General features: G+C 39.9%; 1 protein-coding gene across 10 annotated transcripts in view; it reads right to left on the bottom strand.

Moving 5' to 3' along the window:
• Window positions 1-2,935: 2,935 nt before the first annotated feature.
• Window positions 2,936-26,774, bottom strand: part of ZNF81 (zinc finger protein 81) — a 105,849-nt gene continuing 82,010 nt past the window's right edge. For all 10 annotated transcript variants that reach the window (XM_057311227.1, XM_026513468.4, XM_044389391.3 and 7 more), the window contains 2 exons: window positions 22,446-22,541; window positions 2,936-7,310 (listed from right to left, as the gene is read on the bottom strand). In XM_057311227.1, the coding sequence (XP_057167210.1) occupies window positions 5,614-7,310; window positions 22,446-22,541 (1,793 nt within the window). In that variant the 3' untranslated portion in view covers window positions 2,936-5,613. The remainder of the gene's footprint in view (window positions 7,311-22,445; window positions 22,542-26,774) is intronic.

The following is a 26,774-nucleotide window of genomic DNA, read 5'->3' as shown; positions in this document are numbered from 1 at the left end:
TCCTCCACTAAGAGCCTGCTTCTTCCTCTCCCACTCCCCCTGCTTGTGTTCCCTCTCTCTCTGGCTGTCTCTCTGTGTCAAATAAATAAATAATCTTCAAAAAAAAAAAAAAAACCTTAGCAGACTGGTTCCTGAGCCCATCTACCCAACCACTATGCAAACTACCTCTTCGTATTTTTAACAGCATTGCTCCTAGTGAGGACAAAAGTTTAAAAAAAAAAGGGTGTGTGTGTGGATAAGTCTTAAGAAAAAGGTTGAATAAATTATTGCATATCCATCCCTATGAACTATCATGCAACCATTCAAAATAGTTGTTGAGTAATAAAGCAAGATGCAGAGACTGCTGTATGACATGATCCCATCTTTGAATATCAAGGAAGAAAGCAATCTTTATGTAGCTTCTATCTGATTATAAGCACGGGAACATATGTATGTCTATATAGAATTAACAGCACAGATTAAAACATGGAAGTGTTCATAGTAGTTGATTAGTGTTGGTTATCTGTTGGAGGTGAATAGGTGGAGGAGGAAATTCAATAAATAATTACTGTATTAGTTAGCCTTTTCTGGATAACAAGCCACCCAAAATTTAGCACTTAAAACAATCAATCCATGATTCTATGAGTTGTCTGGGATGGATGGCAGAGCTTTTCTAGTCTGCGCCAGTGTATTACTAATCTGTTACTATGTAACACGTTACCCTAAAATTGAGCAGCTTAAAACAACAAGTATTTATTAGCTCACAGTTTCTGTGGGTCAGGAATTCAGGTGAGGCTCAGAAGGGTATCTCTGGCTGAAGGTCTTCATGAGGTTGCAGCCAAGCTGTCATGTAGGGCTATGGTCTCATCTGAAGGCTAGACTGGGAGGGTATGCACCCAAACTCACCCACATGGGTCTCTCCATAGATCTGCCTCATGAGACGGCAGCTGGCTTCCCCTAGGGTGAGCCATCTGAGAGAGTACCTGAAACAGAAGCCCCAGTTTCTCCGTGACATCGCATTACCTCAGCTTCATTCTATTTACTAGAACCAAGTCACTAAATCCAGCCCAAGCTTGAGGAGGGGGTTATACAAAGGTGTGGATACCAGGAAATGGGGATCATGCAGGGTCATCTCAGATGCTACTGACCACAGTGGGCTTGACAAGGGTTGGATGGCTGTATAGCTTCATCTGCATGTCTGGCAGATGAAAATCTGGTTGGTGTAGGGAACCTCAACTGGGATGGTTCACCTCTATTCCATCACTGCTTCATGACGTCTCTCATCATCTAATAGCACAACCCAGGCCTTTTCACACTTGTACTTGGGATTCCAAAGAGAAGCAAAAGTGGGCAAACCTCAATGTGTAAGCACTTCTCAAACATCTGCTTGTGTCCTATTTGCTAATGTCCCATTGGCCAAAGAAATGGCCAAGCCCTGTTTTAAGGTTTGGAAAAGTGGACTCTATCTCTTGACGGGTGAAGTGGACGAGTCACATTGAAAGGGGGGCATATATTCTGATGTTAATGGCCAAAGGAAACCATCAAGACTTCTGGCTTCTGCCTAGGATGCAGACATCTGGAAAGAGCATAGCTTCCATTCTTATAATAAGAAAAAATTTGGGTAATCTACAAAATCATAACTTTCCTTGAACTCATCAGAGAACTAAGATCGTAGAGCAACCAACTAGCTTGATGTATAAGACAAGTACCTCAAAGGAGACAGGAAGTGGTCACTGGGTCACCTGCGGCAAAGCAAGAATGAAGATGGGTCCACCATACCAGCAGTAAGATTTCAGCAAGAAGTTTTAATGAAGTTCTAAAGGCTGAGTGTGGGAGAGTATGAGAATATAGAACTCCTGAGAACTGGAGACCAAAGGGTAGTCGGCCTTCACTTGCAGGCTTGTTGCTATAGACCCCCCTGGATGCTCACAAGAAATAATGGGGGTAGGGAAGGAGACTGGAGAAAGCCTCTGTCAGTGGTGTAGGCCCGCAAGGGGACAGCTGCGGATACAGAAATGGCACAAAGCCCCAATGGGACCCTACTTCCTTACAGAACAAAAGCCTTAAACCACTGGGGGAAATGATGCAAACCCAGTCCCCCCCAGGACACAGGTGCAGATCCGCTGTGGCTAGAGAAAAAGGAAAAGGAAAAAAACCTTCCATTCATGAGAGAAGGGTGGGTAATCATCCTGAGCTGAGACCATCAAAGGCCATTTACCTGTGGGTAGGGGCATGATTACCAAAAAACCCTACCCTCAAGACCTAGGGCTACAAGGCCTGCCTAAAACTGAGGTTGGCCCAGGACAACTCCTGACCCCCTACTCATCAGGTCACCAAGACCCAAGTAATAACAGCAGTCTATTACTACGGGAGAGTCAAGGGCATGGAGAGAGAGCCTCCTCCCTGAGATGCAGGCACACAGGAAAGGCCTAAAGGCAGGGGTGGTACAAGAATATTGAGAAAAATTATCTGGAAAACCAGTGCCTACCCTAAGCCCAAGGTAATACTTGAGAAATTTGAAGTCCATGGTATAACGAAGGTACCACGGCAACAACAAAACCTGAACCCAGCCCAAATGCTGACTAGATGGACTCATCCCCTCCCCCCCTTAATGATTTATCAGAAAAGCAGTCATAACTATTTCCAGGACTAAATATTAATTACCTCAGTTTCTACCCTCCTACATACAACATCTGACATTCAGCCAAAAATTATTAGATGCAAAAAGCAAGAATAAACAGTCCACTGTTAAAGAGACAGAGCGATAAAAAAAATCCAGACTCAGCTGACCCAGCTGTTAGTACTATCAAACAGGGAATTTAAATTAACAATGATTAAAATGTTAGCAAGGATGGTGGGAAATATGAACAACAGGTATGAACAGATGGGGAATTTCAGCAGAAAAATGAAACCTGTAAGAGTCAAATGGAAATACTAGAAATAAAGAAAACATAACTGAGATGAAGAATGCCTTTAATGGGTTCATCAGCAGACCTAACAGAAGTAGGGGTTAAACAGACCTAATGGGGTAGGGGTTAAAAATCCGTGAACCTGAAGATAGGGTAATAGAAATTATCCCAACTGAAACACAAAGCAAAATAAAGACTGAAAAGGGACACACATATAGGGAGGGTAGAGATTTGTAACATTTTTCTATCTAACACAATCTATCTTCTGGTCATTAATTATTCACATTACCACACCATGCAAAATATGTTCACCCTCATTCCACGACCGCCAACTGTCTCATCCCACATTAGGGCATCAGGCTCAAATCCAGGACCTCAAGTCTTCCGTATCAGGTTCAGATGTGGCTGAAACTCCTTGGGTGCAATATCTCAGTTTCTTGATCCAGAGACCTGTGAGCTAAATGACAAGTTATATGGCCATCACCGCCCTCCCCATACACACACACACTCCACACACACACAATGGTGAGATAGGGACTGGTGAACTGCAGTAGATACTCTCATTTAAAAGAAGGGAGGAACAAGAGGCACATCTTAGTCACTGTTCCATAACACAGTCCCACAGAGCAAATGTTGTCTCCCCGCTCCAGGGGATGATGTTTCTTGAGTGGGTCCCAGTTCTACCTGGGAATAGCTTCCCAGTCCATTTTAATATACTGTTCTTGGATCTTCTCTCTGAGACATCCTTCTTTTCCCATAAGAAATGGCAGCTGAGTAACTTTCTCTGCTTGTTTCACGTTCATAGAAGTTAGAGAAGGTAGTCCAAGGCTGCTTTTCATTTTGGACTGTTTCAATTCCTTTAAGTCCAACCTGGAGGTAGTAAAACTCTATTAAGAAACTTCATAGATGTTCCATGAATCTCGTTTGTATTCAGTCCATGCCCCGAATGCCACATTGACAATTCTTTTTAAAACAGGTCCCTCTCTACTTCAGCAATGTGTCAGGCTACTGGACGGACAGTGTCATGCAGTTTTTAGAAGCCATTTGGTTTAGCTGACAGAGTCTCCCAAACACCAACTTACATATTTCCCACATTTTAACACAGGGTCTTATAGCCGCATTCATGATTTGATCTCTACCCTGAGACCATTTTTCGCCTTCAGAATATTTTGATGGCTGGAGAGACTTGGAGATGTGAGAAACAGTTATTTTCCAACCCAGCAAGTCCTGGCTTTTTTTGTATTTCTTCTGGAGTCTGCTTATAAATGGAACAGTTATTTCTTTAGTTCCTCTCTCTTTTGGTACCTTACCATATGCAGCTAAAAAGAAGCAAACTGGTATTTCCAACATTCTCCGCAAGTTCGTTTGGTATGTTCTCTATCTTCTCACAGAGCATGGTGACTGTTTTGCTATTCTTTTCCTTAGTAAATAACATGAGCTACCATCTTTTCCAGCCTTTCTTAACAGTTTTCCTCATTGTTTCCAGTCTCCACCTGCCACCGAGGCCCAGAGCTAATGCCACATGTCTTATGTTTTGTATAATGCCCCCCGCTCCAGGATTTTACACTTTTAGGTATTACTTGGCATTTTCTGTGCAACAAACTACCCAAAACTTAGTAGCTTAAAACAAGAATCACGTTATGTATCTCGTAATCCTTCAGGTTGGCTGGGGTAACTAGTATGGCTCTTTCGGTGTGGGCCAGTTTGGCTGGGGCTGGAGGCTGAGGAAAGTCTCAGTCTCATGTCTAAGTTGGTCTAAGAGGCCCCATCTGTGGCAGAGTACTCTTGAATTTCTTCACATGAAGGTCTCAGAATTCCAGGGAGCAGCAAGAGAAGAGAAGGCTCAAGGCAAACTTTTCTCCAGCCTCTTGAATCTCTTTGCTAATGTACATTGGCCAAAGCAAATCACATGGCCAAGCTCAGAGTCAAGGAGTAGAGAGAGCTCTACCTCTTAATAAAAGAAAAAAAACAAGTAACATTGCAAAGGGTTATGCATAAAAGGACGGGAGAGGTCTGTGGCTATTTTGCATTGTACCACAATGAAAGATGATAAACAAATGATGTCGTGGAAACAAGTATGAATGATAGGATATTTATGTGTTCAAGTGAGATTATATCTGCAGCTGTGTGTCTCTATCAATCCATAATGACTTTAAAACTGTGGATTCACACGAGGATTCAATAGGAAAGATATGTGACAGACACAATTATATTAAATTCCAAAAAGAATTTCAAGTCAATGATTCGTCCTGTTGTGTAATGTGTTCTGCCACAAACACCCTACGGAACTGAGAGTAGGTCTACACATCAAATATGGTATTTTGTTGCTCTTCATTTTCTTGCCACTTTACATTGCTTAATATAACACAGTAAACATGACTGTCACATACTTTTGCTCACTCCATCTACAAAGAATTTGGTAACACTTTGCCTTATAATACTTTCTAGAGGAAGGCTCTTCCGAATGCATCAAACTGACAGCATTTTTCCCAGTACGAATTCTACGATATGCGAGGCCATGCAAATATGAAAAGTCCCTTTTATTCAATGCATTCTTAGGGGGTCTCTTTTGAATAATTTTTCTCATCTCAGGTGAGAGAGCCTGGTGAATGCTTTTTATTATGCAGTGTCTTCATATAGGATCTGTCTTGGGTGGATTTTCTAACACACACTTGGACCTAACTTCTGTGATAAGCCTTCCTCATTTGTAAGAAAAAGGTGACTTTCATGTATGAATATTGCGATGCATACTTAGGACCGATTTCTGAGTGAAGCCCTTTCCACAGTCACTGCATTTATAGGGTTTATCTCCAGTATGAATTGTCTGGTGTTTATTGAAATTTGACCTGTCAGTGAAGGCCTTCCCACATTCTGCACACATGTATGGCTTCTCTCCTGTGTGAATTCGCTGATGTACTTTGAGATGTGGTTTCTTGGAGAAGGATTTCTCACACTCAGGACATTTGTAAGGCTTCTCTGTAGTATGAATTCTCTGATGTGTCATTAACTCTGACTTCTGGATGAAGGCCCTCCCACAATCAGCACAAACATAGGGCTTCTCTCCGGTGTGAATTGTTTGGTGTTTATTGAAATTTGACCTGTCAGTGAAGGCCTTTCCACACTCAGCACATATATAAGACTTCTCTCCAGTATGAGATTTCTGGTGAGTGTTGAGATTTGACCTGTTGGTAAAGGCCTTCCCACATTCAGTGCATATATAGGGTTTCTCTCCTGTGTGAATTCGCTTATGCATCTGGAGTTGTGACTTAGAAGGGAAAGATTTCCCACAGTCACTGCATTCATAAGGCTTCTCTCCAGTATGGATTCTCTGATGGGCAATCAAGTGCGCCTTCTGGATGAAGGCCTGCCCACATTCAGTACATATGTACGATCTCTCTCCTGTGTGGATTCTCTGATGCATCCTGAGTGTTGATTTTTGGGTAAAGGCTTTCCCACACTCACCGCATTTGTGGTGTCTCTCTCCTGTATGAATTTTCTGATGTACATTGAGAGCTGAGTTCAGGGAGAAGCCTTTCCCACATTCACTGCATTCATAGAGTTTTTCTCCAGTGTGAGTTGTCTGGTGCCTAAGTAGAGAGGACACCTGAAAAAATGATTTTCCACATTCATTGCATTTATAGGGTTTTTCTCTAGTATGAGTTTTCTTATGCACGATTAATTCTGAATTCTGGATGAATGCCTTCCCACATTCGGTACATATATATAGCTTTTCATCTCTGTGAACTCTCAGATATATACTGAGTAGTGGTTTCTGTGTAAACACATCGACACATTTGCTAAGTTCATGAGGTTTTTCCATAGTGTGGATTCTCTGAGGTGCAAAGAGGTGTGACTTCTGGGTGAAGATCTTCCCGAGCTCAGAACACATATCTGCTTTCTCCCCAACAGGAAATTTCAGATTGTGACTGAGTGCTTGCTTGAGACTGACGACTTTTCCACACTGATTACTTTCACAGAACTGCACTCCTGTATGAGTATTTTCGTGGTTGGTATAAGAAGAGCTCTGCGTAAACACTTGACCATGTCCGATGTTCTTATCAAAGTTCTTTGTTGCACTGTTTTTACTAGGAATATGTATGTCTAAATGATGCCTAAAACTCTTTCCAAATGAGTCACATTTATGGGGTCTTTTCGGTGAAAGAATACGATTTGCGCTTGGATGAGCAAATTTTCCACTGTCTTTATATTCAAAATCCCATTCTGTATTCAGTATTTTCTTATTGATGAAAGCAGCATGACTCAGAGGTTTGCTCTGTTTTTCCTGATATCTTTTTATCTGTTCAGAATCTTGCCACAGTTCTTCTAAAATGGAATACAATGAATCATCCCTTGTGTCTTCACTATGAAACGAAGCTTTTCCAGAAATTCTTTTTTGTGAGGTCTTAATCCCAAACCTCCCATCTAAAAAGAGAAAGAAAAAGTAAAATTGACACAAAGAATAGATAACAGAGGATTAAAAGGTACACATAAGCTAATCCAAATTGAACACAGGGGGAAACCAGTAAACATGATGATGATGACCACGATGATGACAAGAGATACAGCATTTATTATGCACCAAGTTCCTGCATAACATTTACGATGTTCCAGGCATTACTCTAAGAAATGTGTGTATATATATTATAAATATATATATAATATATATATACACACATACACATTCTAAGGAATATATATATATACACACAATATATATGTGTGTATATATATTGTATATGTATACACACACACACACACACACACACACACCCCTACTCACTTAATGCTTTCAAAAGCCCTTTGAGGTATTTTCTACTATTATCTACCTATTGTAGATAAGGAAAGAGAATCTCAGAATGGTTATTTATATAATTTGCCCTAAAACATAGTTAATTAAGTGTTGAAGGCTGGAGTTCAACATAAGCAGTCTAGCTCTAGTTTGGTAGGAGGCTTGGATATAAAGTAGGGTGGACTGAAGATTAAAAAGACAAAGGTTTTAAGGGAAATGATCTGTGGAGAGACTAGGTTTGGATGGCGTGATTCAAAGTCTGAGTTCACATTAGCTTTTGATTCTAAATCTTCACCTCACCACTCTTGCTCCTTTTTGCTTGTTAGCAACAACACTAAATCAATGTGATCAAAAAACCAATTTAGGGGCGCCTGGGTGGCACAGCGGTTAAGCATCTGCCTTCGGCTCAGGGCGTGATCCCGGCGTTATGGGATCGAGCCCCACATCAGGCTCCTCTGCTATGAGCCTGCTTCTTCCTCTCCCACTCCCCCTGCTTGTGTTCCCTCTCTCGCTGGCTGTCTCTATCTCTGTCAAATAAATAAATAAAATCTTTAAAAAAAAAAAACAATTTAATGTGCTAATGGAGTAGACTCGAAAAGTTCTCATTACAAGGAAAACACACTTTGTCTTTTTTTTTTTTGCTATCTTTACGAGATGGATTTTAACTATGCTTATTGTGGTAATCAGTTCACAATGTATTACGTGAAGTCATTATGCAGGACTCCTTAAACCTATACAGTGATGCAGCATGTCAACTGCATCTCAATAAAACCAAGAAAACGGATTTACTCATGCCTATAGGAAAAATACTGTAGTCATAGCCATCCTGTCCTATACAAACAATACACAGATTTCTATACTCCAACTCTCTATCTAGGTAAAATTGTTTTCTTGGACCTAAAAATACATATACATCTAACAAGAAGCATGAAATCGGAGAGAAGACAAGCTATTTGTGGTAGGTTGAAAGCCGTCCACTGGAATCTGTTTCACCATTCTTTTGCATTAACAGAACAGCAGCCAGGCATATGGCTGCCCAGTCATATAACATTTCTCAGCCTCCTTTGAAAATTGGTATGGCCATGTGACAATGTTCTCATCAACAGAATATGAGAGGAAATGATGGGTGTCACTTTCAAGCCAGAGCATTGAGACTGTAGGCGTGTTTTCTCTATACCCTCTTCTACCTTCTTGCTTACTAAAATCTGGACTTGGCAATAACACAGATACAAACATACAGATGCCACCAAAAAAAAAAAAAAAACCCAAGAGATGGTGGGGTTATGTAATGGAAGGAACCTGGATTCTGGAAGCAACATGAGCAATGAGGTTTTCCAAAGGCCTGTGGTAATAGAAACTTCATATAAGAGAGAAGTAAAATCTTTAGCATTTAAGTCACTATGTCTTATAATCTCTTTATTACTACAAATAAGCTTTAACATAATTAATATACTATTTTCAGAGTGGGAATCACAGATGTTTCCATTACCAGTATAATGCATGAGACAGATTCTCGATAATTTTAAAATGGAAAAATTGTACATTATTTCATCAGCAAGAGATTTTACTTCATTTTTTAAAGATTTTATTTACTTATTTATTTGACAGAGAGAGAGAGAGAGAGCGAGTGTACAAATGGGGGGAGCAGCAGGCAGAGGGAGAGGGTGAAGCAGTCTCCCTGCTGAGCTGGGAGTCCAAAGTGGGGCTCGATCCCAGAACTCTGGGATCATGACCTAAGCCAGACAGACACTTAACCCACTGTGCCACCCAGGCACCCCAGCAAGAGATTTTAGATAGTGAGAACACTCGGAGTCATCAAATCCCGTTCCCCTGTTGGCCACTTTGATACTGTATTCTGCATACATATCCCATCCAAAATCTCAGCCTCTTAACTCTTAAGTTGCATTTTTTTTAAAAGATTTTATTTATTTATTCAACAGAGATAGAGACAGCCAGCGAGAGAGGGAACACAAGCAGGGGGAGTGGGAGAGGAAGAAGCAGGCTCATAGCGGAGGAGCCTGATGTGGGGCTCGATCCCAGAACGCCGGGATCACGCCCTGAGCCGAAGGCAGATGCTTAACCGCTGTGCCACCCAGGCGCCCCCTTAAGTTGCATTTTTATTCTTACGTACTTGGCTTTAATTTATTCTGTAGCTATTAAGCACTGGATTCCCAGGCAGGGTTTCAGAAGTACTTCTGCTTTTCACTTTAACTTATAAATAAATAAATAAATAAATAAATAAATATATATATATATATATATATATATATATATATATATATAGAAAGTATAACTTATAAATAATAAAGTTAACTTCTAAACCCCTGCTGTACTGGACAATGTTTAGATCACCAATACCCATTTTCATTGTAAAAAATCTGCTCCTGCAATAATAAGCTTCTCTACACGTTTCCTGAGCCACAGATTCAGTGAACAGTACAAAAATGGAGAGTCAACAGTCTAGGTAAGAGCTGTGTGTGCAAACCTGCAGGCTATTTGCCACTCACAAAAATGCCTCCAAAAGTCCCGTTTATTCTCGAATCAAGAGACACATTCATGCCCTCTTCCTCCATTTAGCCTTCTTAGCATTTTCTTTTGTGCCATTTAAAAACATAGATGATTCATTAGCAGTTTGAACCTTTTACTTTGAAAATTAATCTGATCATATTGCTAATGAGACTTTTTTCCCTAAATTTCAAAAGCAGACACCTTCTGTGCTATTCATTTTGCTAATCATTCTAACAGATTTCTATCATAATAGAAACACAATATGCACAAGCAGTAAATTTTTATTATTTGATGCCACCATCTTCACTTTCCAATTACAATCTATGTTCTACTGAAACCTCTCAGTAGAGTTTTTAAAAATCCCTCTGAAATTTAGCAAAATCCTCTTATATTCTTATCCCCCACAAATTCGATGAGTTAATCTTGGTAAGTATCTCCTTCATGCTTAGTGTTCAAATACTGAAAATAGGATAGAGGCTCTGATTTTCGGGGACTTTTAAAAAAGAAGCATCAGCCCCTAGTAATTTTTGAAAGTCCCTGAAATGGAGAAGGGCAATGAATTTGCCATTTCATGGAATAGATGATAACCTGAAATGAAACAAAATGAAAGTGTCTATTACCTAGATAGGCAGAATACAAGATAATAAAGATCCTAGATGCAGAGACGAACTTCATCTATGGTACGCATTAAAGACGAGGTGAAAAGTGGAGAGGCTCACGAATTAAGGAACTGTATGGCTACAACTTGAACTGGAAATACATGGGCCACACTGGCCATGTGTTATATAATATGGAACAATTGTAAGTTTACTTCATAAAGCCAATGACAAAGATAAATGCAATGTTTCAGGTAACGAAATCTATCAGGAGCATTTAGGATGAACTAGACACAAGAATAGAATCTGCAAATCTCATTAGGAACAGAATAATCCAAGCACAAGAAAATATAGATCTGCTTTTGGGTGATGCTACTAGGAGTCAAGTTGAGAGTATATCTGAATAGTATTCTTAAAAAAATAGGAATCACAGAGTATAAAAGTTAGTAAGAGAAGATAATTAAGAGGGAAGAAACAAGAGCGAGCAGAATCTGACAAAATTTATAACATGAAGATTCCTGATTTGGGCAATGATGATGCCAATTCTCCACATACTAAGTAAGGATGAATAAAGTAGAATATTCTATGGGAATTGTCTAATATGCAGGTAAATGTGGTACCAGAACCCAGTTATAATATAGCAACCAGTGGTGTCAATATAGAAGTCATCAGAATACAAATAAAAAGCTTAAGTGTCCAGAATGGAAGATTCTTTTGAGTTAATTACTATAGGAACAAATATCCAGAAGATGGTAAATAACACCCATAACCAGGGGTATCTCAGTGGGGGTAAAGCCTCTATGGAAAAGGAAATGAGCAAATTAGATGCAAATCAAGGAGAGAAAAAACTAGTTAGAAAAGATAAAATAGGGGCGCCTGGGTAGCACAGTTGTTAAGCGTCTGCCTTCGGCTCAGGGCGTGATCCCGGTGATCTGGGATTGAGCCCCACATCAGGCTCCTCCGCTGGGAGCCTGCTTCTTCCTCTCCCACTCCCCTGCTGTGTTCCCTCTCTCGCTGGCGGTCTCTATCTCTCTGTCAAGTAAATAAATAAAATCTTTAAAAAAAAAAAAGAAAAGATAAAATAATAGGAACAAGCAATTCACAGAAGGGGAAACCCAAACGGATAACTGATATTAGAAAGAGCAAGAAATAGGGCGCCTGGGTGGTTCAGTCAGTTAAGGGTCTGCCTTCAGCTCAGGTCAGGATCTCCGGGTCCTGGGATCCCCACTCAGCAGGGAGTCTGCTTCTCCCTTTGCCCTCTGCCCCCCACTCGTGCTCTCTCTTTTATGCTCTCTCTTTCATGCTCTCTCTCTCACACTCTCTCAAATAAATAAATAAATAAAATCTTTTTTAAAAAAAGAAAGAGCAAGAAACAATCATTAGATGGGCCACAAAATAAGAAATACGGATAATACCAAGTGTTGCCATAGATGTAATGAAATGGGCATACTTGTGTACTGCATGTATATCCCAATGATCAAGTAATATCATTTCTATAAAAATATCCCCAAGGAATAATCTCATAGGCTCATAAGATGACGTGTATAGGAAATTCTTTGTTTTTTAAAAATTGAGGTATAATTTCTACATAGTAAAATGCAGATCTTAACTGTAGAGCTCAATGAATTTTCTGTATGTATATACCCCCAGTTACCCATGTAACCACCATCTAGATGAAAATATAAAACATTTTAATTGTCCCAGAAAGTTCCCCTGCAGCTCTTCCTAGTCAATCACTGACTCTCAGAGATAACCACCACTCTGATCATAGACCACTAATCATTTATCACTATAGATTAGTTTTGCTTGTCCTTGAACTTCACATAAGTTGAGCTATATATATATATAGCATGTATCTGCATACGTGGCTTTTCTGTTCAATAAATTTTTTGAGATTCATCCAAGTTCTTGTGTGTGTCAGTAGCTCTTTCTTTTTCATTGCTGTGTATTATCATATTGTAAGAAAACAGCACAACATTCACCCATTCTCCTGTTGATGGACACTTGGGGTGTTTCGTGTTTTGGGCAATTATGCTAATGCTGATATGAACATTCTGTACATTTCTTTTAGTGGACATATTCATTTCTCTTAAGTAAATGCCTACGAGTGGCACTGCTGGGATACAGGATAGCTGTACATTTAGCATCAGTAGGTACTGCCTGTTTCCCAAAGTGGTTGAAAGTATTTCTATTCCTACCATCAATGTATGTAAATTCCAGTTGCTACAAATACTCATTAACACTTGATATTGTAAGTCTTTCTAACTGCATCCATTCTTTTGTGTGTATGTATCTGTGTAGGGTTGTCCCATTGTGGTTTAAGTTTCATTTCCCGGATAAGTAGTGATGTATAGCACCTTTTCATATACATAATGACCATTTACTTAAAAGTGTCTGTTCATGTCTCTTACCCATTTTTTTTACTACTGGGTTGTCTGCCTTTCTCTTTTTTTGATTTCTAAGAGTTCTTTATATATTCCGAATATAAGTCATTTATCCAATCTATGTATTGTAATTATCTTCTCCCAGTTTCTGGCTTCCTATTCACTTTCTTAATATCTTTTGAAGAAGTGTAATTCTTCATTCGAATACAGTTCCACTTACTATCAAATGAGACGGGAAGTGTTCTCTCTCTCTTTTTGTCTCCAAAAGAACTTGAATAATATTGGTATTATTCCTTCTTTAAATAACAGGAAGAATTCACCAATGAAGCCATGTGGGCTGGAAGCTTGTTTGTAGAAAGATTTTATTTTATTTTATTTTAAAGATTTTATTTATATGATTATGAGAGAGAGTGTGTGTACGCACAGGGGGAGGTGCAGAGGCAGAGAGAGAGAGAAAGAGAATCTCAAACAGACTCTGCACTGAGTGCAGAGCCTGACATGGGGCTTGATCCCTTGACCCTGAGATCATGACCTGTGGAAACCAAGAGTTGGACACTTAACTGACTGAGCCACCCAGGCACCCCTGCAGAAAGATTTTAAATTATAAATTAATATTTTCTTTTAAAAAAAAGATTTTATTTATTTATTTGAGAGTGAGAGAGCACAAGCAGGGGTGTGGCAGAGGGAGAGAGAGAAGCAGGCTCCTCGCTGAGCAGGGAGCCTGATGTGGGGTTCCGTCCCAGGATGCTGGATCACGCCATGAGCCGAAGGCAGACGCTCAACCAACTGAGCCACCCAGGTGCCCCATAAATTAATATTTTCAATAGATAAAAAGACTACTAGGATTTTTTCTTTCTTTTCATGATATTTCTTGTAATTCGTGTTTTTTAGGACTGTGTCCATTTAATCTCAATTACCAAATTTATTGGCATACAGTTGGTAATATCTTTTTAATATCCTTTTAATATCTGTAGGATTTATAATGATGTTTCTTTTTCTTTCATGGCATTAATAATCTGTGTTTTCTCTTTTTCTTGATTGGTCTTGTTAGAGATTTATCAATTGTATTAATCTTTTCAAAGAACCAACTTTTGGCTTTGTTAGTTTTCATTATTTTATGTCCTGAGTTGCAAACTTAGATCACTACTTTTTAAACTTTCTAATTTTCTGGTAGATATGTATAAAGCAATACATTTCAAGCTGAGTGGTGCTTCAGCTTCATCCCACAAGTTCTGATGTGCCATATTTTCATTATCATTCTGCTCAAAACATCTTCTAGTTCCATTGTGGTTTCTTCTTTGACTTACGGGATATTTGCATGTGTGTTGCTTACTTTCCAAACATTTGGATATTTTCTGGTTGTCTTTCTGTTCGGTTTTAATTTATTTCAACAGTAATTACAGAACATTTAGCATATTATTTCAATCCTTTGAAATCTGTTGCAATTAGCCTTTTACCCTAAAATCGGGTCTATTTTGCTCAGTGTGCCATATGCACTCGAAAGAGATGTATATTCTACAGTTGAGGGATGTTGGGACCGATGGTATGCCAATTAGGTTACATTGGTTTATCGTGTTCAAATCTTCTATCGTTTTTGAAAGATTTCTTTATTTTAGAGAGACACAGAGAGAGAGCAAGCATGGGAGGAGGAGGGGCAGAGGGAGAGAGAGACTCTCAAGCAGACTCCCCATTGAGTGCAGAGCCCAACGTGGGGCTTGATCCCACGACCTTAAGACCATGACCTGAGCCAGAATCAAGAGTTGGATGCTCAAGTGACTGAGCCATCCAGGCGCCCCTCAAATCCTCTCTATCTTTAGAGATTCTTTTGTCTGTAAACAGACAAAAATCAATTACAGAGATAGGTATGTTAAAATCTGCAACTATGATTATGCATTTTGTCTATCTCTTCTTTTAGCACTTTCAATATTTACTTTATATATTTTGAAGCTACATTATTAAGTGCATAAAAATATAGATTTTTAATATATTCCTGTTGAACTGAAGTGTTATCAATTGCAGGGAAAGAGGGTACATTGTGGAAGATACAACAGACATTAAAACAATGATGAGGAATATTATGAAACAACCACATGCCAAAACTTTGATAACATAGATAAAATGTACAAACTCAAAGAAATCAAAACAAGAAGAAATTGAAAATCTGAATATTTCCGTATCTATTAAAGACACTGAATTTGAAATTAAAGGTAATCCCACAAGGAGAACTTCAGACCCATATGAGTTCACTGATAATATTTTATCACATATTTAAAGAAAAATTATAAAATTTAAAGCAATCTTATGTAAAAATCACAAAACAGAGGAGTGAATATTTAAAAATCCTAGCAAATATAGCAATTTTACACAAACTCTTTCAGAAGATAGAGTGGGCATGAAATTTCCCAGCTCATTTTATGAGGCTAGCATTAACATGATACTAAGATACTATATGCAAAGTATCTCCCAAAACTGAAGACTAATACCTCATTTAAACATACAGTTAAAAATCCTTACCAATTATTAGCAAACTGATTCAAGAAATACATAAAAAAATATAATAATCATGATCGAGTAAGGTTTATCCCAGTAAGGAGGCAAAGTCAGTTTAACATCTGAAAATCTGAAATTCACCGTATCAGTAGAATAAAACGTTTGTCCCAATAAATGCAAAAAAAGCATCTGGAAAATCTAATACCCATTCATGTTAAAGACCTTCATCAAACTAGGAATAGAAAGAAACTGCCACAAATTAATAAAGGACATCTAAGGAAAACCACAGCTAATATACTCAATGCTGGAAGACTGAAAGCTTTTGCCCTCAAGGTAAAATAAAAATAAAGGGCATGCCGACTAAAAAGGAAATGATAAAAAGACATGGTAATTGATGCCAAAAAAATTTAAGGAATTTACAAAAATACTCACTAGAATTAATAAGTGAATTTAGCAAGGTCTCAGAATACAGGATCGATGTACAAGAATTAATTGTAAGAGTTCCACGTCTAGTATGGAGAAGTAAGCTCCTAAAAAAATCCTTCTACAGACAGTAACTATATTCTCTAGAAAAACAAAACAAAACATGTACTGGTAGAGTGAACAGAAGCAGGCAGATTTTGAAGAGGAGTTAGAAGTTAGAACAAGTCTGGGGGCGCCTGGGTGGCGCAGTCGTTAAGCGTCTGCCTTCGGCTCAGGGCGTGATCCCGGCGTTACGGGATCGAGCCCCACATCAGGCTCCTCCGCTATGAGCCTGCTTCTTCCTCTCCCTCTCCCCCTGCTTGTGTTCCCTCTCTCGCTGGCTGTCTCTATCTCTGTCAAATAAATAAATAAAATCTTTAAAAAAAAAAAAAAAGAAGTTAGAACAAGTCTGAACAGAGATCTATCTAAGTTGTTACTCACCATAGGTGAGACAGCATCTCCAGTTTGAGTCTAACCTAGATAACTGCCTACTATGACAAAAACACGTAAGAATGTAACAGAAAATGGTGTTACTGTAACATAACCCTGATAATATCTGGGATAACAATCCAAAATTACTCAATAAAAGATGACCCAGAAAAATGTTCCCTTTGGTCACTATCCAGTGTCTTCAGTAGTTTTTTTCCCCCAAATGTTTACATTCTAGGTAGTTAACATACAGTGCAATATTGGTTTCAGAAGCAGAATTTAGTGATCAATCACTTACATACAACACCCAGGGCTCATCCTAACAAGTGCCCTCCTTGATACCCATCACCCATTTACCCATCCCACACACACCTCCCCCCCCCCCCGTCAACCCTCAGCTTGTTCTCTATCATTAAAAGTCTCTTATGGTTTGCTTCACTCTCTTTTTTTCCCCTTTCCATATGTTTATCTGTTTTGTTTCTTGACTTCCACATATGAGTGAAATGATATGGCATTTGTCTTTCAGCAGTTTTTAAAGTGTATTTTTCATAGTTAACAGTTTATATCTGTTAGATGGGTTGGTCTAATAGAAACATCTCAATCATATTAAACTCAAGGTATTTTTATATATGGTGTGAGGTGTGGGTCAAGGGTATTTTTCCTCCAGTACCGATACCCATTTGTTCCAACACGATTTGTTCAAAAACAAAATTCCTTTCCCCCACTGAATTGTATTTGTACCTTTGTCAAAACTCAGTTGTCCATATATGTGTGGGCCTATTTTTGGACTCTCTCTTCTATTCCATTTATATATCTGTTTGTACTTACATCAAAACCACACTATCTGGATTGTTGTAGCTTTATAATAAATCTTAACACTTTTCCTTCTTTTCAAGACTATGTTGGCTATTCTAGGGCCTTTTCCTCTCCGTAAAAACTTTAAAATATCTTTGTCAGTTTTTATCCCCTAAAATTACAAATAATTGATTGAACTAGTCAAATACAATTCAGTAAAGCAACAGATTTCAACATGAAACCAACTTGATTTATACACTAGAGAACACAACACCCACCAACAGCTGAATATACATTCTTTTCAGAGACACATGGATTATTCCCCTACATAGACCATACACAGAAATCATGCAGAGTATGATTTAAATTAGACAACATAAAGTACATAGACAAGTTCCTTGAAAAATACAACTTACTATGTCTGACAAAAGATGAAAGAGAAAATCTCAATAACCCTATGTCTATGACAGAAATTGAATTTGTTATTAACTTTCCCAGGGAGCCTGATGGCTCAGTCAGTTAAGTGTCTGCCTTTGGCTCAGTTCATGATCCTGGAGTCCTGGGATCGAGCACCGTATCTGGCTCCCTACTCAGCAGGGAGTCTGTTTCTCCCTTTGCCCCTTACCCTGCTCATGTCCTCTCTCTCTCTCACTATCTCTGTCTAAAAAACAAAACAAAACAAAACAACTTTCCCATCAAGAAAATCCCAGGCCCAGATGGTTTCACTGGTGAATTCCATGAAACAGTAAAAGAAGAAATAACAATTTTACACGAACTATTTCAGAAAATAGAAAAGGGAACACTTCACAACTCATTTATGTGGGCAGCATAACCCTAATACCAAAACCTGATGAAGACATTGCAGAAAAAGAAAACTACAATCAATATGACTCATAAAAAATGCAAATACTTTAAAACAAAATACCAGTAAATATAATCCAACAATTTATAATAAGGGTTATATATCATAATCAACTAGTATTTATCTTAGAAATACAAGGTTAATTTAACATTTTAAATTCAACAAACTCACATATTAACCAAATAAAGCAACAACTCATATGATTCCTCTAATAAGATGAAGAAAAAGGATTTGAGAAAATTCAACACGTAACCATGATTAAAAAAAACAAAACCAAAAACAACTCTTCAACAAGCTAGGATTAAAAAAAAACTTCTATACCCCGATAAAGGGCAGCTTCAAAAAACATCATGCATAATGGTATGCATTTTTTTATCCCTAATATCAGGAACGAGGCAAGCATGCTCACACTCACCACTTCTATTCAGCATCAAACTGAAGGGGTTAGTGAAATCAGAGAAGGAAAAGAAATTTTAAAAAAGTATGAAACTAGAAAGGAAAAAGTAAAAGTGTCTCTAAAGTGCTAATGATTACTTACACGAAAAACCTCAAGGAACCTACAAGAAAGCTAATAGGTGGATGTAGGAATGCTTCAGGACACAAAGTCAATGTACAAAACTCAATCATGAGCAACTTATACTAGCAATGAACAATCCGTAATAAATTTTAAAAATCGTCATTTACAATACTGTCGAAAAGTATCAAATACTTAGGGATAAATTTAATTAAGGATGCAGCCTTCTACGCTGAAAACTATAAAACACTGCTGACAGAAATCAAACATTTAAATAAATGCAGAAGGGCCCCTGGGTGGCTCAGTCAGTTAAGCGTCTGCCTTCAGCTCAGGTCATGATCCCAGGGTCCTGGAATTGAGTCCCATGTCGGGCTCCCTGCTCTGCCAGGAGTCTGCTTCTCCCTCTGCCTACCCCCCACTCGTTCTCTCAATCTCTCTTGCTCTTGTGCTCTCTCTCAAATAAATTTAAAAAAATCCTTTAAAATAAATAAATAAATGCAGAAAATATGCCATGCTCGCAGATTGGAAGACTCAATATTGTGAAAATATCAATTCTCCTAACATTGATCTGTAGAGCGAACTCAACTCCAAACAAAAGCCCAGCAGGCTTTTTCAAAAAAAAAAAAAGTGCAAACTGATTATAAAATTTATATGGAAATGCAAATGACCTAGGAGAGCCAAAGTAATTTTTAAAAAGGCAAAGTTGGAGAACTTATCCTACCTGATTCCAAGACTCATTATAAAAGCTACAGTAATAAAGAAAATATGGGTTTGCCAAAAGAACAGTATACATAGTAACTGTATTTTCTGTATTTTTTTCAAGTTTTTAATTTTAATTCCGGTATAGTTAACATACAGTGTTATATTCGTTTCAGGTGTACAACAGAGTGATTCCACAATTCTATACGTTACTCAGCGCTCATCATGGTAAGGGTGCTCTTAATCCCCATCACCTATTTCACCCATCCCCCCACCTCCCCTCTGGCAACCATCAGTTTGTTCTCTATAGTTCAAAGTCTGTTTTTTGTTTTGTCTCTCTCTCTCTCTCTTTTTCCCCTTTGTTCATTTGTTTTGTTTCTTAAACTCCACATGGGAGTGAAATCATACGGTATCTGTCTTTCTCTGGCTGACTTATTTCCCTTAGCATTATACTCTCTAGCTCCATCCATGTTGTTGTCAATGGCAAGGTTTTGTTCTTTTTTATGGCTGAAGAATATGCCATTTTATACATAATCACATCTTCTTTATCTTATTTTCTGTATTGTTGATGCTTGGCCATGTGGTGCCTTCCTCAGTGCTAGTTAATTCCTAGGGATAGCGAAGAACGCGTTCCCTGTAAGCACACCTTTTATATGCAAACCAACCAATCCAGAGCCCACCTCCACCAACTCTCCTCCTTTGTTAAGCTCTCACAGGCTGAGCCACTAGCCTGGTCTCATCACCTCAGTGCCAGGTACCAGGTACCTAGAGACAGTCCCTATACCCCTGGAGCCCCACTGAGATTACTCAGAACTAGCCAATCCTGAACCTCCCCTGCCTGCTCACTCCGCTTCACCCATTCTTCCCCATGAAAATAACAATAAAGGCTCTTATCCGTGCTTTCCCCTAAAACTGTGGCCTCCTGACTGACCCTAGTGTTTCCTGGTGTGGCCTTGCATGGTATGGCATGTCTCCTCCTCTCGGGAACTGTGAATTACGAACTCTTTTTAATGGCAGTCATCTCTGGATCTGTTGGCCTCACCACGCCTGACTAATATTAAAACCTACATTTTAAAGCGGAAAGGCATATAGATCAATGGAGCAGAATAAAGAGTCCAGAAATAGGTTCACTATATAAAGTCAATTGATTTTGATAAACACGACTGGGAAGTGCAATAGTTTGGAAAAGAAGCCTCTTCAGCCAATGGTTCTGGCACAAGTGGGTATTGTACTGATAAAAATGAAGACGGGGTCCTTACATCGAACATACAAAACGGACTGTAGGTCTAAACTGAGAAAGCTAAAATGCTAAAACTTATGGAACAAAATAGGAGAAAATCTTTGTGACTTTGTGGCAGGCAAAGATTTCTTAAACAGATCACAGAAGCACTAGAAAATTTTAAAAGATGATAAATTAGACTCCATCAAAATCAAAATGTTTACTCTTTGATAGGCACCAGTAAGAAGAGAAAAGTGAAAGCCACCAATTGGAACAAAATGTCGGCAATGTATATATCTGGCATAGGAGTTATAGCCAGCAAATATAAACAACCCTGAAAACCCATTAAGAAAGCAAACAACCCAATTAAAAAACGGGAAGATATCTGAAGAGACACTTCAAACAAAAATGTACGAATGGTCAATAAGCACACGAAACGATACTTATCATTACTCATCAGAGGAATGCAACTTAAAATCATAATGAGGGACCATTACACATCCACTATAATAGCAAAAATTAAAGAGATTGATGGTAACAGGTGTTGTTAGCAAGGCTGTGGAGCGACAGAAATTCTTGTGTATTGCTGCTGGAAGTATAAAATCACATAGCCGCTTTGGAAGATAGTTTGGCAATTTCTTATAAAGGCAAGCATACACTTACACAATTAGATGACCCACCAACACCACTCCTAGGTATTTACACACACAAAGACATGCCAGAATGTTCACTACAGCTGTACTCATAATAACCAAATAACAACCACCTGTCATCAACAGGTATGTGGATACACAAATTGCCGTCTATTCAATCATGGAATAGTCTTCAGCATTTAAAAGGAATAAACTAGCAATATACTCAGTAACATGAATCACAGAATCATGATGCTGAACAAATGAAGCCAAACCCAAAAGGGTATAGACAGGATTCCACCCACATGAAACCCTAATAAAGACAAATCTAATCTACAGTGACAGAAAGCCTGTCAATGGTTTGCCTGGGGCCGAAGTGGTGGTGCCTACTGACTACAAGGGGCATGGAGGCTCATTTTTGTGAGAAGGAATGTTCCCCATATCACGATTGGGGTGGTGGTTACACCAGTGTGGACTTTCATCAAACAGGGCACTTCAAATGGATACATTTTACTGTATGTAAATTATATCTTAATATAGTTGATTTATTTAAAAGATAAAAATGTTAAGTGACGGTGATCCCAAGTTCAGCAGATGGGAGAGAGGCATGGCGGCAGGGGAAGCAGAGAGAAGTGAGGAACCTGAAAAGAGAAGAGGAAGTGAGGCTGGTTCTACATGAGTTTCTTGGTATTTTAGAGTTGAGAGGAAGAAAATGAGGAGGAAGAAAGTGAAAAGGTCCTCAGAAGAACAGGAGTGGGGCAACCAACCAGTTTTCAAAGAAGGCAAACCCATTAAAACCTGACCGTATATACTGTAAGAATCTCAGGCCCTGGGGGTGGGGCTTAAGGAATGAAGGATAAAAACGTGATGGAAGGAGAGAACATCCAAAGAAGCAAGATTTATAGGGAGGAAGCCTGGCATATGATCCTGAGTGTAGGAATTACAGCAATTCTCCCGGAAGAAAGCCAGACAAAAAAGACAGTCGATTACACTAAGGGAAATAAAGGGAGTGTTAGAACAGCTGGTACCTAAGAGGCCAATGTTCTCTCTTCTCAAGCAGTTTCCAAAGTTAAGATCCTTCAAGAAGGTAGCAATAAATAGCATTTTCAAGGCATAGGCCTCTTAGGAAAAGAAAAGCATTTCCACATCCCCCATCTGCCTGGATCTCACTCACTCACCTGAACAGCTCTGATGTGGGGTTTTTCTCTCCAAAATCCATGGTTCCTCTCCTTGTTCCAACTTGAAGATGATCTCTGGTTTGGGAACTTCATACCCTGTTAACAGGACATGAGAGAATTGGGTCCAGTTAATTGCTTTCCACTTGTTTTTTTGTTTTTTTTTTTAAAGTAACCACATTTCATTGGGAAAAGAATAATCATCACAGAGGTGAATGGACTGAAGGATCTCAGGCCAACCAAGGACACCACCAGCACACACTTCAGATGGCTCAGAGTACTCAGCAGCTGAGAATGGAAATACTCTCATGGAGGCTCTGTGTTCATTTCCTAGGGCTGCTGTAACACAGTACCAAAACCTGGGTGGCTCAAAACAGTGGGAAGTATTGTCTCGGGCTTCTGGAGCCTCAAGTCTGAAATCAAAGTGCTAGCAGGGCCATGCTCTCTCTGGCAGATACAAGGGAGAATCCTTTGAGTCTTCTAGCTTGTTTGCCGGCTATCTTCGGTGTCTCTTTAGCTTGTAAATGCATCACTCCAGTCAAATGGCCATCTTCTCCCTGAGTGTCTTCACATCGTCTTCCCTCTATATGTGTCTATTTTTTTTTCTTTTTTTAAATAAAGATTTTATTTATTTATTTGAGAAACAGCACAAGCCGGGGAGAGGGGCAGAAGGAGAGGGAAGAGCAGACTCCCTGCTGAGCAGAGAGCCCAACACAGGGCTCAACCCCAGGACCCTGGGATCATGACCTGAGCCAAAGGCGTTCACTTAACCAACTAAACCACCCAGGCATCCCCATAATGTGTCTATTTCTATGCCCAAATTTCCCTTTTTTTATAAGGACCCCAGTCATATTAGATTAGGGCCCACTCCAATGAACTCATTTTAACTTGATTACCTCTGTAAAGACACTATGTCCAAATAAGGTCACATTCTGAGGTACTGGGGGTTCAGATTTCCACGTATGTTTTTTTTCAGGGGGACACACAATTCAACCCATTAAACATCTACCCTCTGGCACCCCTGCCACCAAATTCATGTCCTTCCTATGTGCTAAATAAACCATCTGCATCCCAATATCCCCAAGTCTTAATCATTCCAGCATCAAGTCTTAAATTCAAAATCTATCTGAACATCAACTCTAAGTCGCAAATCTTATCACCTAAATCACCCGAATTGGTTATGGGTGTGACGTGAGTATGAGTCATCTCAGGGCAGCTTCTCTCCACACAAACCTGTGAAAGCAGACAAGTTACCTACTTCCAAAATGCAATGGTAGGACAGGCATAGGACAGACACTTCCATTTCAAAAGGGAGAGAGTGGAATGAAAAAAGGGATCACAGATCCCAAGAAAGTCCAAAACCTAGCAAGACAAAGCCCATTAGATTTTAAGGCTTGAGAGTGATTCTTATCGGCTCAACGTTCTGTTCTCCAAGCCTACCCGGGTGGTGGCCCCACCCTGCTGGCCCGGGGCCAGGAGTGGCACAATTCACGACTACCTCTACTGGTCCGCTAGCAAAATATTTGCTTCCTGTTTCTGTGCCCCTTTCACTCTGCTGTTCTCTGTCTTAGTTCTAAAGGGAAGAATGCTTCTGCCAGGAGACACAGTAGTGATTCTACTGAACTGGAAGTTAAGTCTGTTAAATGGACACTTTGGTCTCCTCGTGTCTCTGAATCAAAAGGCAAAGAAGGGAGTTACTGTGCTGGCTGGGGTGACTCATCCTGACTACTCAGGGGAAACTGGACTGCTACCCCACAATGGAACTAAGGAAGAGTGTCTGGAATACATGTAATCCCTTAGGGCATTTCTTAGTACTACCATGTCCTGTCATGAAAGTCAACAGGAACTACAACAATCCAATTCAGGCAGGACTACTAATGGCCCAGAGCCTTTAAGAATGAAATTCTGGGGGGCACCTGGGTGGCTCAGTCAGTTAAGTGCCTGTCTTTGGCTCAGGTCATGATCTCAGGGTCCTGGGATAGAGTCCTGAGTCGGATACCCTGGTCAGCGGGGAGCCTGCTTCTCCCTCTCCCTCTGCCTGTCCTACCCTCTTGCATGCACGCTCTCTCTCAAATAAATAAGTAAAATCTTTAAAAAAAAAGAATGAAGTTTTGGGTCACCCCACCAGGTAAAGAACCACAATCTGTTGAGGGGTTTGCTGTGGGCAAAGAAAACAAGGAATGGTTAGTGAAAGAAGGAGTTCTATCTTAAGACTGCAACACAGACACTGTCTCAGTGTGCAGTCTACTGGCCTGCACTGCGGATTTCGGATTACAACATGACCTCACTCGAATTTCCAGCCTGCAGGCCTGCCCTATAAATTTCAGACTTGTCGGTCCCTGCAATCAGGCGAGCCAGTTCCTTAAATAAATCTCTTCCCCGGACTCTGTGTACATGTATTCATTCTCCCTGTCTCTCTTTCTCTATATAGGTAGGTATGTAGGTATTTATAGTGTGTGTGTGTGTGTGTGTGTGTGTGTGTGTGTGTGTGTGTACTCTGTATGTGTGTGTGTATATATATATAAACACACACCCATATCTTATTGATTCCATTTCTCTGGAGAAGCATAATACAGATTTTGAGAGTGGTGCTAGAGGAACAGAATACTAAGAATGACTTTTCTGAACGGGTTATAGGGGTTTCTAGAATTGGTTCCCTACTCCGATTAGATGTGAAGGCACCAACGACTCTATTTCCAGTAGTAAAGAGCACACGGTCCATGGGGTGATGTGGCAAAAGAGCTACACGAAATATCACCGCTGGATACTTCTCATCAAATGCTTGTGAGAGGCATGGTTCTGGGTGACCTTGTATTTGACACCTTAGAAATTTTTGTGAAACTTACAAGTATAAGATTGCCAGCTGGCTCCTAATTGTGCTGGACAAAGCGGGAGGGAAAAGGATGAACTCAGGGATTTGATTTCCCAGCTCAAGCGCTGCATAAATGACCCGAAAATTGCTATGTCTGTCCTGAAAGAAACCCCTAACTTCTGTAGCCCCAGAGCTGATATTGCTGAAAACCAAACCCAGAGTCTCATCCTGAGAGTGGCTACGTTACAACACAGATAGAATTCCCAACCTTACAGGGTGTCTGCTATTAAGGTAAGGGGACTGACTGAAAGGAATCCAGAAAATTGGAATGGACATATATGAGGACACTGAACTTCTAAGTTCTGATGAGTCTCCTTTCCGAGCAGAAGCAGCCCTCTAGCCCTGTCTGCGAAGACTAACCCTACTTTGCCTGAGAATCCCGCAACGGTCTCCCCTGAGGTACTTGCCTTGCAAGATACTGCTGATTTCTCTCACGACCTACCCCCACCACCCTTATTTGCTTCTCGACCTAGAACTAGACTCAAGTCTCATCAGGGCCCAAAGGGGGAGGTATACTGTAATCCAGGAGGAGGTGCAAGAGATCTGTATTATTTGTCCAATTTATACAGACAGAAAGCTGGGAAAGCTGGGTGCAAATGGATATTTAAGAGTATGGGATAATGGAAAAGACATAAAGTTGGATCGATCAGGCCAAATGTGTTGATGCGTGCACACTAAGCAGCAAGGGTTAGAAAGGGCTCGAACATTTTGTTTGGCTGGCTGAAACATGGATGAAAATGTGGCTTGTACCAAATGCAATTGAAATGGAGAGTGCTTTGGAAGATCTCTCTATACTACAGAGAAAGGCATCCAAGGTCTTCGGGAGATTGGCATGTGCAAGTGGATTTATCATGTAAGACATGCTCTCCCACACTGGCAGGGTCCAGAGGACACACCTGTCACCATGACTGGGAAGTTAGGGGTTTCTTTCAGGACACAGCAATTTGTGAGGGGGGGGCAGTATTCTTGAAGAGCTCTGTGATTGCTCTTCTCTGTAGGACTCAAATGGGGAAACCCCAATGCCATGGGAGTAGTTGGGTCCTGGGGTGATGGGGCCAAATGGGGGCACTGAATTGCTAAACGCAAGGTGTACGTGGTTACTATAATGTACAGCAGGGTCAAAGCAGTGATCAGAAGAGTCTGACCCGCAGAGACCCATGGTGTTGGCCAGTTGATTATGGTGCCCCTAGAAAAGAAAGAGATGAGCTGTCTATTAAATTCTTACTTGATCTGCATTAAGAGAAGAGTTCTAGGTCAAGTGAACAGAAGTCTAACGTGAAACATAAAAACAGTCTCAGCTCTTCAATCAATTTCAGACTTGAGCCAGTTTACAGACCCAGAATCCTTTGAACAAAGGAGAGCCCGGGTCCTCTGAGAGAGGACCCCACTACACCGTCAAAATGTATACTGCTAATCTTTCTCTTCCCTACAGGGATTTATAGCCCTTTATCAGGGTGACT

This window comes from Ursus arctos, chromosome X (assembly GCF_023065955.2).
Source record: "Ursus arctos isolate Adak ecotype North America chromosome X, UrsArc2.0, whole genome shotgun sequence".
Lineage (NCBI taxonomy): Eukaryota > Metazoa > Chordata > Mammalia > Carnivora > Ursidae > Ursus > Ursus arctos.
Note: the sequence above shows the minus strand (reverse complement) of the source record. Positions and strands in the feature narration are given on the sequence as shown.